The 15,292-nt window shown below is 43.3% G+C and overlaps 1 protein-coding gene across 1 annotated transcript in view; it reads left to right on the plus strand.

Annotated features, from left to right (window-relative positions):
- Positions 1–14,740, plus strand: part of SHCBP1L (SHC binding and spindle associated 1 like) — a 1,202,144-nt gene extending 1,187,404 nt beyond the window's left edge. Inside the window, exon 10 of the mRNA XM_069233348.1 lies at positions 14,383–14,740. Coding sequence (XP_069089449.1) covers positions 14,383–14,631 — 249 coding nt within the window. The 3' untranslated portion in view covers positions 14,632–14,740. The remainder of the gene's footprint in view (positions 1–14,382) is intronic.
- Positions 14,741–15,292: the final 552 nt, after the last annotated feature.

Raw genomic sequence — 15,292 nt, forward strand, 5'->3', positions numbered from 1 at the left:
AAAGAACATCTTCGGAGTTTATCGACTATACCATAGATATATCCTTCAGGCAACGTGCAGGGACAGCTGTCCTCAGGAGGCAGGGTTGGCTGAAGGCCACAACCTTCTGGCCAGAAATTCAGAGCAAGATCCTTGATATTCCTAAGGATGGGGAAGCACTCTTCGGCAAGCACATGGATGATGCTCTTCAGACAATAAAAGCTGACATAGACACCGCCAAATCGCTTTGTACACTACAAATGAGGAGACAGCCCTTTCAAGGAGCTAGGGGCAGAGGATCTTTCTCCTATAGAGGAGGCTACGAACTTTACAGGCAACAATACTAGCCATAACAAAGTCAATATCGCTCAGAATATTACCAGCAACAATACAGACCACTGCCGCCAGAGGCGTACAAGCAAACACCTAGAGGCAAACAACCCTCCAGAGGTAGGGACACTGCTAGAAAGCAGTGATCTTTCAAGGGTGCTGGCTACCCCCCACAGTCTGCAAAAACAACTTTGTGGAGGGGGGGTCATTTCAAATTATTTTCACCAATGGTCCCTTAATACATCGGAAAGATGGCTACTAGATGTCATCACTCATGGGCACACATGATAATTCATCCAGAGGCCACCAAATGCTCCCCCAGAAGGGGCTCCACCATCCCATTTAAAGCAACTTCTGCACCAAATGTCATCCATGCTGAAAAAGGGAGCAGTAGAGTGGGGCCCAAAGACTCAGAGGGGAATCTGTTTACATTTTTGTTTCTTCCTCATCCGGAAAAAGTCAGGAGACTGACACCCAATCTTAGATCTTCAAAGACTCAACAAATATGTAAGAAAACAGTTCTTTTGCATGGTTACCCTCCAGGATGTACCGCATCTTCTCAGTCAAGGGGATCACATGACGGCTTCTGATTTCCAGATGCATACTTCCATGTTCCAAGTCTGTTTCTGTTCGACTATACAAGTCATTTCTCTGCATGCTCTCATCTTGCATTCCACTGATCTCAAATAGCTGCCTTCATATGTGCCCACTATCAAACCCAAGGCTCATTTGACAACATTATTCAGATTACTTCAATCATGCACTGGTAGAAACAGATGCAAACTTCTCCAATGGTTCCACATTTCTGACACCATTTTGGATTACCTATAAGAATGAACACGTCCCTGTAAGGCTCTGCTGCCTACCTCCATGTCTTTACAAGTGGCAAATGGAATCACTTTCAAAAGAGGATGCACATAAACCTGCTGGAACTCAAAGCCATAGCTCTGGCCCTGAACTCCTTTCTCCCTAGAATAGCAAAATCATCAGTGCTAATCCGCAGAGACAGTACCACCAGCATGCATTACATCAACAAGCAGTGGGGCACATGTTCACCAGATCTCTCCTAACAAGTGCAAGAAATCTGGAAATGGGCTCTTCAACACCAAATAACACTCAAAGAAGAGGATGTGCCAGGAGCAACCTGTGTCCTCGCAGGTACATTGAGCAGGACAGAGGCCAGCTGTCACGATTGAGAAATCAACCAACAAACTCTGGACAGCATCTTCAATCATTGGGGCAAACAAAATGTAGATCTTTTAACAACACGGGAGATTCGGAAATGCCAATTCTCCGTAAGCTAGCACCCTCAGGAGGGATTGTGGGGGAATGCGTTTTCTATACGTTGGTCAGGGATCAATGCGTATGCTTTTCTCCCAATCCCGTTTATTCCGAGACTCCTCAGGAAGCTGAAGAGGGAACCTTGTTGGTTACTTCTGATTGCCCTCAGGTGGCCCAGGCAATTGTGGTTCATAGAGCTCGTGCTTCTCTCAGAACAAGCCCATATTCTGCAGAAGCCCATTTCAACACTTCTGACTATGAACAAAGGCCAGGTACTTTATCCCAACCCAACATCGCTTCACTTATTGGCCTGGCTTCAGAGTTCACTAAAATGGCCACACTAGATATGCTTTCAGATTTTAGAGAAATCCTGGTGAAGGCCAGGGCAACTACCACTAATAAAACATACAGATTTAAATTGAAACGTTTCTGTCTTTGGTGTATTCACTGCTGGAACACCTTCTTCCATATCTGCTTCAGGTGGCTAAATCCGGCTTATCCCAATCTTCCATCAGAATACATCTGGCAGAAATCCCTGGATTCAGAAGAACGAATAACACTTCCTCGCTGTAGTCTAGCCAGATAACAAAGCAATTCCTCAAAGGCCCCTTCAGAACGTTTTCTCTGGTAAAGATGCCTCCTCCTTCAAGGCACCTCAGTGTCGTTCTGACACAGTTAATGAAGGTCCCGTTTGAGCCCATTCATAAAACAGAATTAAAGTACTTACCTTTTGAAAACAGCAACCAATATAGCTCTCACTTCAGCGAGGACAGTCAGCGACATTCAAGTATTCAAAATAAAGGAACCATTCTTACAATTTAGATAAGACAGTGTGGTGTTTAGAACCATCCCTAAATTTATGCAAAAAGTCTCTTCAGACTTTCATTTGAATGAACCCATTGCATTAAGAACCTTGCAAACTATGTCAGCGAAATCTTTACATACATTAGATGTCAAAAGATGCATAAAATTGTATTTACACAGAACTTGTCAGCTACACAAAGCAGATCAGTTATTTGTTGCCTATGGAAACCTACAGAAAGGATTATTAGTTTCCAAACAGACTATAGAGAGGTGGGTTGCAGCTACTATACAGTTCTGTCACAACTAGGCTGAAAAACCATTGACGAAAAAGGTTAAAGCTCATTCATCAAGGTCTTTCTCTACCACTACAGCCCTCTTTGCTGGTGTGCCTATTCTAGAAATATGCCAAGCAGCTACATGGTCCACTAGGTGCATCTTTACACAGCATTATTGTCTGAACTCTTCGGACAAGAACGATGCAGCTGTGGGACAAGCAGTGTTATGCCATCTGTTTCAGTAAGGTGAGCCATTTCCAACTATTTTTCCCACCATCCGCTATATTGTAATGTAGTATTTTCAAGTGTTAACTGCTAGCTATTCTGAATTAAGCATGTGAATCTATGAAAGAGCGGATACCGGAGAAGAAAATGTGTTACTCACTTGTAACTGTTGTTCTCCAGTAATGGTATCTTTCATAGATTCCTTCCTCCCCAAAGAGGCTCCACTTATTTCCATAACGTAGTATACCCCACTTGTGCTGGAAAGTCTGAGAGACTCGAGCCTCTGTGGTGAGGATGCTGTCTCCTGATTGTCTGGACTTTAGGGCTCCTATTTATACTTAGCTCCGCATTTGCATAATTTTTTGATGCAGAAACGGCGCAAACTTGCAAAATGCAATTGTATTTTGTAAGTTTGCGCCGTTTTTGCATAAAAAAATAAAGCAAATTCGGTGCTAAAAAAGTATAAATATGGGCCTAGGTCTTTTTGAATGAGGTTAATAAGCTATTAAAGGGAATGGCCTTTAACATTGGCTTCTATGTTTTCCCTCCCCTGCTTTCTATGGTACCTTGAGGCTCCCACTTTGACGACAGGGAATGATTCAAGCATTTGAATCTATGAAAGATACCTATATTAGAGAGCTACAGTTACAGGTAAGCAACTAATTTTCTTCCATGGGCAGGAAAGTGTATGGAACATTTATTGTTACTATGAAGGCAGCAGGTACATCTGCTCTTCTTGGAAGATATCTCAGTTAACTCTGGGACTCTATTCAAAAGTTCATAGAAGACCTAGTCAGAGACAGACGTCATGATTTCTAAGAAATCATCTGTGTGGGTATGATGGTAGCCATCCTGGTCACCAGTGCTGCAGCAGATAACCTCCATCGTAGCAGCACACAGATATTGTTGCGGTCTAGCTCTGCACCACTCATCTTGGTTCAGATTTACAGGGCTGAAGCCAGAAGCTTAACGCCAAATCTTGAACCACTCTTTGTCAGGGAACACTTGTTCGGCTCCTAGGCTGATGATGAAATGTTTCACATAAAGAGAGAACTCATCACTCTATGGGCAGTAGGGTTGGGGGGGAAGAGAAGGAATAAAGGGGACATTAGTTCACTATGACTGCTGATATTTTCATCAGAGGGTTCACCCCCGCATTGACCTCAATGGCAGCACCAACACCCACAGCAGAGGCATCTGCAGCAGAGGTGTCAGCCAAGAGGCTGAGAAGGTCAGCAACAGCCTACCCAGGTGACTGTCCAAACACCAATTGAAAACAATGAGTTTCTGCATTCCCCTCCTACAGTACCCACTCCGGTAGGGAAAAGTATAACATCTTATCTGGAAGAGTGGAAAGAAATAATCAACAAAAATGGGTTCTGAATGTTAAGCAGAATTAATACAGTCCCATGAAAGGACCAAAAAATGAGTTCAGCCCATTCATGACCTGAAAAAAAGCAAACAATTGGGTTAACAAAGAACAATTCAGGATGTTGGCTCTGCATCAGAACTGCCCTCAACTCCATCAAGCTGCTCAAAATGCTCCATAGATCTACAAGACACCTGTGTTCACATTCTGATACCCAAGAAACATCAGACATTCCTGATGTTTCAAATACATGGTGGTCTTCTCAGCTCAGAAATTTGAAGACTTTCTCCACTGTAGAAGTTGAGTATTGTCCTTTCTCACCTTATGAGTCCTCCCTTTAAACCTATATATAGAGATTCCATTCAACACCTATCTGGAAGGCTTCCCTTTTGGGTGCCATAACCTCAGCACATGGTGTTAACAAAGTACAGGCTTCATGTCCTCACGAGCCTTAAGCAATATTCCATAGTAATTTGACAGTGATGAGAACCCATCCTAAATTCCTAACCAAAGTAGTGTTGGATTTTCATATTAATCAAACTATTTCATTACCTACCTTTTTTAAAAGCTCCACATGTCCTGCAGAGAGGTCTTGACATACTTTCAAAGTTAGGAGGGTGCTGAAGGTTTATGAGAAAGTCAAATAACTATTTCTAAATTATAGTTCTCTCGTAGGGCATTTCCATGTATAGTCATAAGCACTGAATAGTTCTGCGCGCCTGCGGGGACCCTGGAGCACTGATCTGAAATGTATTCTTAAGTGTAGATACCAGCCCTTTTTAAAAAAGGCCTGTAAAAAACCACTTAAGAATAACAGTGTGCAGCCTGTGTGAAGAGCTACACAGACCAAATTGTTGGAAAAAAACCATAGCTGTAGTGTAAATACATTTTCAAAATTACATTTATTCCAGAAATGTAATAAAAAATACATTCTCAAACTTTATTTACACTTCCAAAAGAGAGTAAAAACAATGCAGGGCATTGTAGCCCATAGGCTGCCATTATACAGGATGTAAATAGAGCTGTGCCTTTAAGAAAAACAATGTTTTCCTGTATCCCATCATGCACAGCAAAAGGCAGTTGCCTCAGTTCTTTTTTCCGGCTCCTTCTGACAGGACCCTGAAGCATTGAGCTCTACCTCACAAAGCTTTTTTGACAGAAAATTCTATTAAAATCTTTTGAATTTCAATTTCACTCGACGTCTTTTATCTTGAGTGAACATTTGCTAGCATTTCCTGTCAAGTTCTGACAGAAATGTAAGGTTTTTCTATTTTAGAATGCCTTCACTTTTTGATAAATGTCCTTCTTGTGGCAGAAAAAAGGCTAAAACAGACCCACACCAGGTCTGTATAATTTGCCTACCATCCAGTCACAAACCTGACTCCTGTGACATCTGTAGAACTTTCTCCAGAAGAACTCTTCGCGATAGGGAGAAAATTCGACTTCAGGCAAGAGAGGACAGGAGAAGAAGTGGTCAGTCTGCCACAGAGCGAGGAGAAGGTCAGTCTTCTACCAGGGCTCCCCCTGTTTCCTCTGGAACATCTGCCAGACCTGCTCATAAACAACATAGGTCTCCCCTCGACGTCGAGACCGGGAACGGCGCCAACATGTTTGCTGTCGAGGACCGGCTCACCGTCGAGAAAGAGGCATCGCTTGACGTCAACAGCCGTTTCGCCGGCGAGACGGCGTGGATGCTCGATGTTAAGAAGGTCTTCGTCCGGGTCGCCGTCGACGCGACGAGGACGATCGACGTCGAGACAAAGTGCTCGCCGGCAAAGACGGTCGCCGACATCCCACCGACGTCGAGGAAGGTCACCGTCGAGAGGATCTCAACGACGAGGCGAATCAACGTCGAGAGGCACCCGCCGTCACCGTACTTCGACGTCGAGGAGTGTGTCGATGTCGAGGAGACAGTCAAAGAGGCCTAGAAGGGTTTATACCACTTCGGAATCCTCGGCCTCGCTCATTCTTCTTCCAACTTCTCAGCCGTCTCCTCAGCAGTCACCTTTGCCGCAGACACCTGTGGTACCTACAGCTCCTCCTCCGGCTCCTCCCTCAGAGTCCGTTCCGGTGACTTCAGCGGAATCCACAAGACATTCCCGGCATTCCTCGAGACGCTCTTCTTCCTCTCTACACCATCGACATGAATCAGTTCAAAGATCTTCACATTCACGTCATAGACATTCTTCTTCTTCCACACGGGATTACTCTCCAACTCTATCGGACTCACCATCTCCGAGAGTGTCCCCCATAGATGACGTGAACACCTTCCAAGAGGTCCTAGTACGCGGGGCTACCAAACTAAACATCCCGCTGGCGGTACCCACTCCAACGACCTCGGTGATTTTCGAGACTTTACACCAGAGAACATCCTCAAGACCTTTACTTCCACTGGTCACTGGTTTTGAAGTTTTACTTGGACAGGACAAAATGCTTGCGTAAATCACAGCAGCTCTTTGTTAACTATGGCCCAGTTAGAACAGGGCTGGGCACGTCTAAACAATCTTTATCCAGATGGATTGTTTCATGTATAGTGTTGTGTTATCAGTTGGCGAATAAATCTCTTGATGGCAGGCCAAAAGCCCATTCTACTATAGGGAAGGCAGCTACTGCGGCCTTAATGAGAAATATCCCTTTGGCAGAGATATGCAAGGCGGCCACTTGGAAATCAGTCCATACCTTTACACAGCATTACTTCCTTGATACAGATGCTAGGGCATATGCGCAGGTTGGACAGGCCTCGCTCAATAATCTATTTGCATGATTCTTGTTTTCAGTATTATTCTGTCTACTCCACCGCGGTTCTGGGGATGGGCTTGCTAGTCTATTCAGTGCTTATGACTATACATGGAAATCCCCTACGAGAGAAGGAATGGTTTCTTACCTGTAACTCCAGTTCTCTCGTAGGGGTATTTCCATGATAGTCATATGCAACCCTCCCTCCTCCCCGGTGGAGCTGACATAGGAAAAGTTGCCATAATAATATCGATGTTGGTATTACAACTAATGGTTTTGTTGCTTCTTGTCAGGTTATAAGCCTCCAAAAAAGAACTGAGGCAACTGCCTTTTGCTGTACATGATGGGATACAGGAAGACTTTGTTTTTCTTAAAGGCACAGCTCTATTTACATCCTGTATAATGGCAGCCTATGGGCTACACTGCCCTGCATTGTTTTTACTCTCTTTTGGAAGTGTAAATAAAGTTTGAGAATGTATTTTTTATTACATTTCTGGAATAAATGTAATTTAGAAAATGCATTTACACTACAGCTATGGTTTTTTTCCAACAATTTGGTCTGTGTAGCTCTTCACATAACCTGCACACTGTTATTCTTAAGTGGTTTTTTACAGGCCTTTTTTAAAAAGGGATGGTATCTACACTTAAGAATACATTTCAGATCAGTGCTCCGGGGTCCCCGCAGGCGCGCGGAACTCTTCAGTGCTTATGACTATCATGGAAATACCCCTACGAGAGAACTGGAGTTACAGGTAAGAAACCATTCCTTCCCTACAATAAGGGCTTGCCACTTCTAACCATTTCCTGTCTGGATGGATCATCTCCTCCATAATCATGTGCAACAGAAAGCCAACAAAGCCTTGTATGGAGAAAACTAAATCCCATTTCACCAGAGATACAGTGGCTATTGTTGCATTACTTAGAAATATTCCAATCTCTGAGATTTTCAAAGCTACAAGTTGGGGATCTGCACACCTTTACAAGATTCTGTTGTCTTAATTCGTATTCGGCAGAAGATGCCAAAGTAGGGCAAGCGTCGCTACGAAATCTTTGCTTAAATATAATACCATGTTCATCTCTTTCCTCGTGGGCTTTTAAGAGATGAGCGAGCTAATCTATTCAGTTTTTAAAATTTTCAATGGAGAGCCTCTGAGAGAAAAAGAATGGTTGCTTACCTGTAATCCTAGTTCTCTCGTAGGGGATTTCCAGATATAGTCATAAGTACTGAATAATCCCACCCAGGTGCTGGGACCCCGGAGCAGTTCTTCAAAATATCATCCTAAGAGGAGGTTTTCACCTTTCTTCAGGAAGGCCTGTAAATGTACTTAAGAAAAAGACAGATAATGTAGCCTATATACTTAGGCTACAATGGTCCAATTCTTCATCATAAAGTCAAGAACGGGCCAATACATTAAAAATGAGCATAATTTAAGTTGTTTTGGAAACAGTATAAATCACCTTCACAGACCCCTTTTATGATAGAAATGAGGCAGAGCAGGGCAGGGTAACCTAATAGGCTGCCATTTTATGGCTAAAATAGAAGCTGTGCCTTCAAGAACCTAGCGAGCACCAGTATGCCATCATGCTCAGCTGGTGGCAGTTGCTTCAGTTCATTTTTTCCGGCTCCTTCTGACAGGGCCATGAAGCATAGAGCTCAACCTTTGATTAGTTGGTTCTAAAAAGTGTTTTGGTAAAACATTGGTGACAGCACCTTTATTCAACATCTTTTGTCTGTTCCTGCTATTTTCTGACAGAAAACGGAGGCAATTTGTTGAATAAAATGCCTTCACTGTTCAACAAGGATTCTGTCCTCGCTGTGGCTGAAAAAAGGCTAAAGCAGACCCCTATGAGGTCTGTATTATCTGCCTACCTTCTTCTCATCTTCCTGACACCTGTGACATCTGCAGGAAGGTTTCCAGGTGCACTGTGTGCTACAGAAAGATTTGTCTGCAAGGAACAGAAAAGAGGAAACGAAAACAAAGACAGCCTGTCAGTGGGATTTCAGAGTGAGGGGAAGCTCAGTCTTCCACCAGGGCTATACCTTCAATTTCGAGTGCTCATGTAAGATCACAAGTGAGTGTTTCAAGCCAGAAACGACATTGGTCCCCATCAATGTTGAGGACATCAACGTCAAGGCAGGAAACACCTACGACTTGTTCGCCATCAAGGGCTGTATCCACATCGGGGAAGTGTCAACGCTCGCCATTGACAAGACACCAGTCGATGTCGAGAGATTACACATGGCTAATGTGTAAGTTCTTTGGTGTTGAGGAGTACCGGTCCGCCGTCAACACAACATAGGCTACGAAAGTCAAGAGCAAAACGTTGAGTGCTGGATCAAGGTTGAGACCTAAACGCTGATGCGAAAGGTTGAGGAGTTTGTCGCTGTTAAGAGGAGAAAAGTGAGAAGAATGTATTCCTCAATGGATTCTTCACCTTCTATTGTGATTTTACCTCTCCATCTCCTATGCGACCATCTTTGGCACCTCCTCCACCCGCTTCATCTCAGCCGCCTCCACCACTGGTGCTTACTCCACCAGTAGCACCTACCTTGCCTCCCCCTCCATATTCCAGGAGAACACCAGCTTCCAGGACTCCAACGCGCTCACATTCACATCACCACTTTCGTCCTCACACACCAGGATATTCTACTACTTCACATCACCATCACCGTCATGGATCTCAATATAGATCAAGCTCACGTTCTCATTGACGACATTCCTCTTTTTCAAAAAAGGGATTGCTTACCAACCTTATCAGACACTCCATAGACGATGTATCTACTTTTCAAGAGGTGTTAGTCCGAGGGGCTGCCAAACTAAATATACCAGTGTCAGTCCCTACACCATCCACCCCGTTATATTCGAAATGCTACATCAAAGTTCCATCTCAAGGCTGTTACTTCCCTTGGTTCCAGGCCTACTAGAGCCAGTCATAGATCTGTTTCTAACTCCGGCCACTGCTATGCCTGCACCATCCAAGCTTCAAAAGAAATACAGGCCTCCAGAGCAAGATTCCTTATTTTTAAGTTCCAATCTTTCCCCCGAGTCTGTTGTAATATTGTCTGCCAAAAAAGTGCATTTTGCCTCTTCATCATCCACATCAGCTCCAGATAAAGAGAGTAGAAATCTGGATTCAGCAGGCCACAAAGTCTGCACACAAGCTGCTTTCATTGACGTGGATGCTGTGCTGACCTTTCTTTTAGGAAGGTACGACCAAGCCCTTTGGGATTCGATCCAACAATTTGCTGAGCACCTTCAAAAGGATAAACGGGAAGACTTCCTGGAAATAGTAAATCAGGGAGCAATGGTATCACACCGAATAATAAGTGCAGTGGCAGACTCTTCCCTACTTTCTGCACATGGTTATTGCCATGGAATAACTCTGCTTGGCTCAGACTAACTCATTGAAACCAGAAGCTCAACAGCGTATTTAAAATTTGCCATTTTCAGGTTCCTTATTATTTCGCAGTCATACTGATGACAAAATTGTAAAAATAAAGACGGAAATCAACACACTAAAAGCATTAGGACTAGAGAAGCCCAGGGAACAACACAAATCGTTCAGACCCTACCAATGTAATTTCTCTTCAGAGAGTTCAAACCCCTCAATGAATTCCAGGCAGATCTCCGCAGTATCAGAGATCTTACCAGACTTGATGTAAACCATCAAGAGGACACTCTAATCATCAGCCCATCCAAGGTGCTAAACAAACAGGCATGAAACTTTGAGGCCTCCCTTCCCCATCTTCCGTTCTCCACTCCAGTAGGGGGAAGCATTACACATTTCCTAAAAGAGTGGCAACACATCACAACAGACACCTGGGTATTGAATATTGTGCAGAATGAATACTGTCTCTGGTTTACCTCCCCACCACTGTCCATTCCACCAAAGCTGTCCACTTCCTATCTTTATTTACTCAGGACGGAAGTCAGCATCTTATTGCAAAAGAAGGCGGTGGAGCCCGTTCCCAACAGTCAACCCAGGGAGGGCATTTACCTCAGGTATTTCCTTGTACCAAAGAAAGACAAACACAAATTCAGACCAATCCTGGATCTAAAAGTCCCCTACAAGTGGATTCGTAAGGAGAAGTTCAAGATGCTGGCTTTACATCGAATGTATCCCCAAGTTAAACAAGGGGATTGGCTTTGCTAAATCAACCATCACAATGCATATTTTAACATTCCCATTGCCAGGAAATTCCTCAGATTTCTTGTGGGGACCCACCATTACCAGTCCGCAGTACTACCATTTGGCCTCAAGTCAGCACCCAGTACATTTTCCAAGTGCATGGCTGTGGTGGCAGAATCTTCGTCTACCCTATTTAGACATCTGGCTCATAAATGCGTTCACTTCTCACAAAGCCCAACTGCATTTTAATTGGACTTGGGAGCTCCTTCATCAGTTGGGTCTTCAGTGCAACTTCAACAGGTCCACATCAACACAAGTCCAGACATTGCTTTAGTTAGGGGCCTCCACTGACACCATTTACACAAAGGTGTGTCCTTCAGAGGAGCAACACTTATTGATCCTTCAGAAGTGTCTAACTCTCAGGAGGGTGCCTCATCCAACAGCAAGAGCAGTCTCATCTCTTTTCTGCTTGATGGCTTCCTGTATTTTCCTCACTCCTAATGCTTGCCTCCACATGCAACCTCTCCAGGAGTGTCTAGAGCACCAATGGGACCAGCTGACGGCAACAGGGAGGACAAGATCACACTCTCTGTACATGCGATATGATCCCTCAAGTGGAGATGTTCTCCACCAACTGGTCCCTTCTCAAACCATGTGACAGATGCATCATTGCTCGGATGGGGAACCCACATGGATAATCTCCAGATTCAAGGCTCATGGTCTCAGAGAGAGATGACATATCATATCAGTCTCCTTGATATCCGTGCATTTCATCTAGCGCTCCAGGCCTTTTACCCATCATTCACCACCAACACCCTGCTTGTTCAGACTGACAATACAACCACCATGCACTACCTGAACAAGCAAGGGGGCACCAGGCCCAAGGCCTTGTCACTAGAGGCCCAGACAATTTGGAAATGGCTTTCGGCCAGGAACCTGAGGGTAACGGCAACTCATATCCCAGGTGTACAGAATGTGCAAGCAGACGCTCACAGCAGATCTCTCCAAGAAGATCACAAGTGGGATTTGCACAAAGAGTCGTTCAAAGTATCTTCCGCTTGTGGGGCACCTCTTCTCTCGATCTCAGCAGAAAACAAAAATGCTGCAACTTCGCTTCCTGGTATTACCATCCAGAGACACTGGGGAATGCCCTGTGGATTGACTGGTCAGGCAAATTTCTTTATACCTTTCCACCAATTCTCCTGATCCCTTCAGTCCTGTTCAAGCTGATCAGAATTCACCTGAAATTCCTTCCTAAAGTAGTGTCAGGCTTTCATGCAAACCAGCCGATTTCATTGCTTACATTCTTTCAGAATCCCTCTACTCCAGCAGAAAGATCTCTCTATTCTTTGGATGCTGGGAGGGTTCTGAAGTTTTAACTTGACAAAACAAAATATATCTGGCAAACTAATCAATTGTTTATAAACTATGGCCCAATACACACTGGTCTGGTGTCTTCCAAACAATCCATCTCTAGATGGATAGTTTCTTGTATTTTATTGTGCTACCAAATAGCTAGTAAGGCACAAATAGCTAAGCCTAAATCACAGTCTACTACAGGTAAAGCGGCTGCTGCTGTTTTACTGCGTATTGTCCAGATTCCAGAAATATGCAAGGCAGCTGCCTGAAAATCAGTACATATACTCACCAAGCACCACTGCCTAGATTCTGACACTAGAGCAGATACTCAAGTAGGGCAGGCCTACCTCAGAAATCTGTTCTACATGACCCTCTGTCTCCTCCACCGCGATATGTGGGGATGGGCCTGCTACTCTATTCAGTGCTCATGACTATACACAGAAATCCCCTTCGAGAGAAGGAATAGTTTCTTGTATGTAACTCCTGTTCTCTCGTAGGGGACTTTCCATGATAAGTCATAGGCACCTCCCCCCCCCCCTTTCGTGGAATGGACAAAGTTATACGAGAATATTTATATGTCCCATATTGCCTTCAAAAAGACCTGAAGCAACTGCCACCAGCTGAGCATGATGGGTTGCTGGTGCTCTCTATGTTCTTAAAGGCACAGCTTCTATTTTAGCCATATAATGGCAGCCTGTGAGGTTACGCTGCTCTGCTCTCCCTCATCTCTATCACAAAAATGGGGTTGTGAAGGAGATTTATACTGTTTCAGAAACATCTTAAATTATATTCGGTCTAATATATTGGCCCTTTTTTGACTTCATGATGAATTGGGCCATTGTAGCCTACAGATATAAGCTCCATTATCTGTCTTTTTCTTAAGTGTTTTTACAGGCCTTTCTGAAGAAGGGTGAAAATCTCCACTTAAAAAGGATATTTTAAAGAACTGCTCCAGTGTCCCCGCACATGGTCGGGACTATTCAGTGCTTATGACTTATCATGGAAAATCCCCAACAACAGAACAGGAGTTACAGGTAAATTTTACCTTATTTCTCAGGGGGATCATGTTTGAAATCATAGGCAACTTGTAGTACTCCCTGATGCAAGAGCAGGAATACGGTTAACTCTATCCTGTTACTCACTGTATCACACTAAAATGGCTAAGCATCCACCAACAGGACTCTATCCCCAGCAGAAGTAATGCCATGAGTAGTGGCTTTTTCTGTTCTCTGAGAGTTCACTCTGAGGGAGATTACGGCGGATATTAGCTGAGTTTGCCAAGAAGACCTGGTGCACATGGTGCTTGTTATGTTTTCATTGCGGAGACATTAAAGATCTATTCAACTCTTACTTTGCTTGTTCTTGAGGACAGTTGAGGAGTATCACCCAGAACCTTTCACCGAAAAAAATCTTGATTGTTGATACTTTCTTCTGTACAATTGCATGTGATACCACAATCTAAAATGTTTTATATTTGTAATATGTTCACTGTGGTTGTAAGTATGTACAAGTATGAGTAACAGTCAGTATATGTAAGGAAAAGTTCATTACCAAGGTGTATCTTGTACACTTGCTCATTAGTTCTAATATTGCCAACCCTACCTTTTGTCACCAGATAAATTAACTCTTGTCAGTTTTGTGGTGAACAGCGTGATTATCTAATTAGCGCTCACAGTAAGAAACATAAAAAGAAAAACATACAGTAGGTATAGTTGAGTACAGTTTCTTATCCTGGTACTTCTTTGGTCTTAACATTGTTTACAACTTTGCGTACGATTTCCAAACTTGTACTTCATTTGGTAGTATTCCCAGAGGTCAATAGTGTGGCGGAACCTATAGACAAGAAGTAAATCACTATCATCACTCGTTTTCCCTTTTGTGACCTTTCAACAGGTTCTTCCTGCTCCTAATGTGAAGTTGAACAATAACCACATTTACAGTAATAATGGCTATGGTGTGACTATTATCCAGCCAGATGAGAAAATATGTACCACCATAGACGAGACTCTTGGCGGAGCCGCAGCAGGTGACAAGAAAGAAGAGGACACACTTTCAAAAGCAATCCAGACTCTTAGCTTAGAGATGGGCAACAATAAAATAGAAGCAAACACCATGGGAGAAATAGGCATTGTCTACTGTTGAATGCATAAGATCTTGACTTTCTTTGAAATGTTCCACTTTTATCACTGTTGCCATGTACTAAAGCCATTCTGTCTATGCATTAGATTTAATGTTATATATTAAATATTTTAAATACACACTTGAGTTTTGTGTTGGGCAGTGCATTTGAGTATTATTGATGGATGCAGTTACTCTGATGAGCAGTATCTTTATAATCTCCAGTGGTTTAAACCAACTTTCAGTATTGGTATTTTCACCAAATCTTGATTTTTGTAGCACATGCAGTTTGTTGAATGCTGATTATCAGTTTGTCAGAGTTTGTAAATCCTACACGATTAATGAAGTATTACAATATGCACATTTAGTGAATACAAACAGAATTTTATGTCCCAGCCCCAACTTAAGTGATGGGCTGTGTTTCCATTTTGAGGATGATGAGAGAGTACAAGCATAACCACTTAAAGGGACCTGAGAATGACCACACCTATGGTCATGCTTCCCCTCCATAAAATTCCTCTTCTTCACTTCCTAATTTTTCAGTTTGACGGTCGTCTTTCTTGTTTTTTCCATTCACTTCTCCACAGAATATTTACACTCGCATTTGGTGCTATTGCTAAAACTCTTAAGTACCTCTGTTTCTTGACCCTCTGGTGCAGGATCGGTTTGCCTCTGTTCAGGTAGC

This window comes from Pleurodeles waltl, chromosome 4_2, assembly GCF_031143425.1.
Source record: "Pleurodeles waltl isolate 20211129_DDA chromosome 4_2, aPleWal1.hap1.20221129, whole genome shotgun sequence".
NCBI classification, from domain to species: Eukaryota; Metazoa; Chordata; class Amphibia; order Caudata; family Salamandridae; genus Pleurodeles; species Pleurodeles waltl.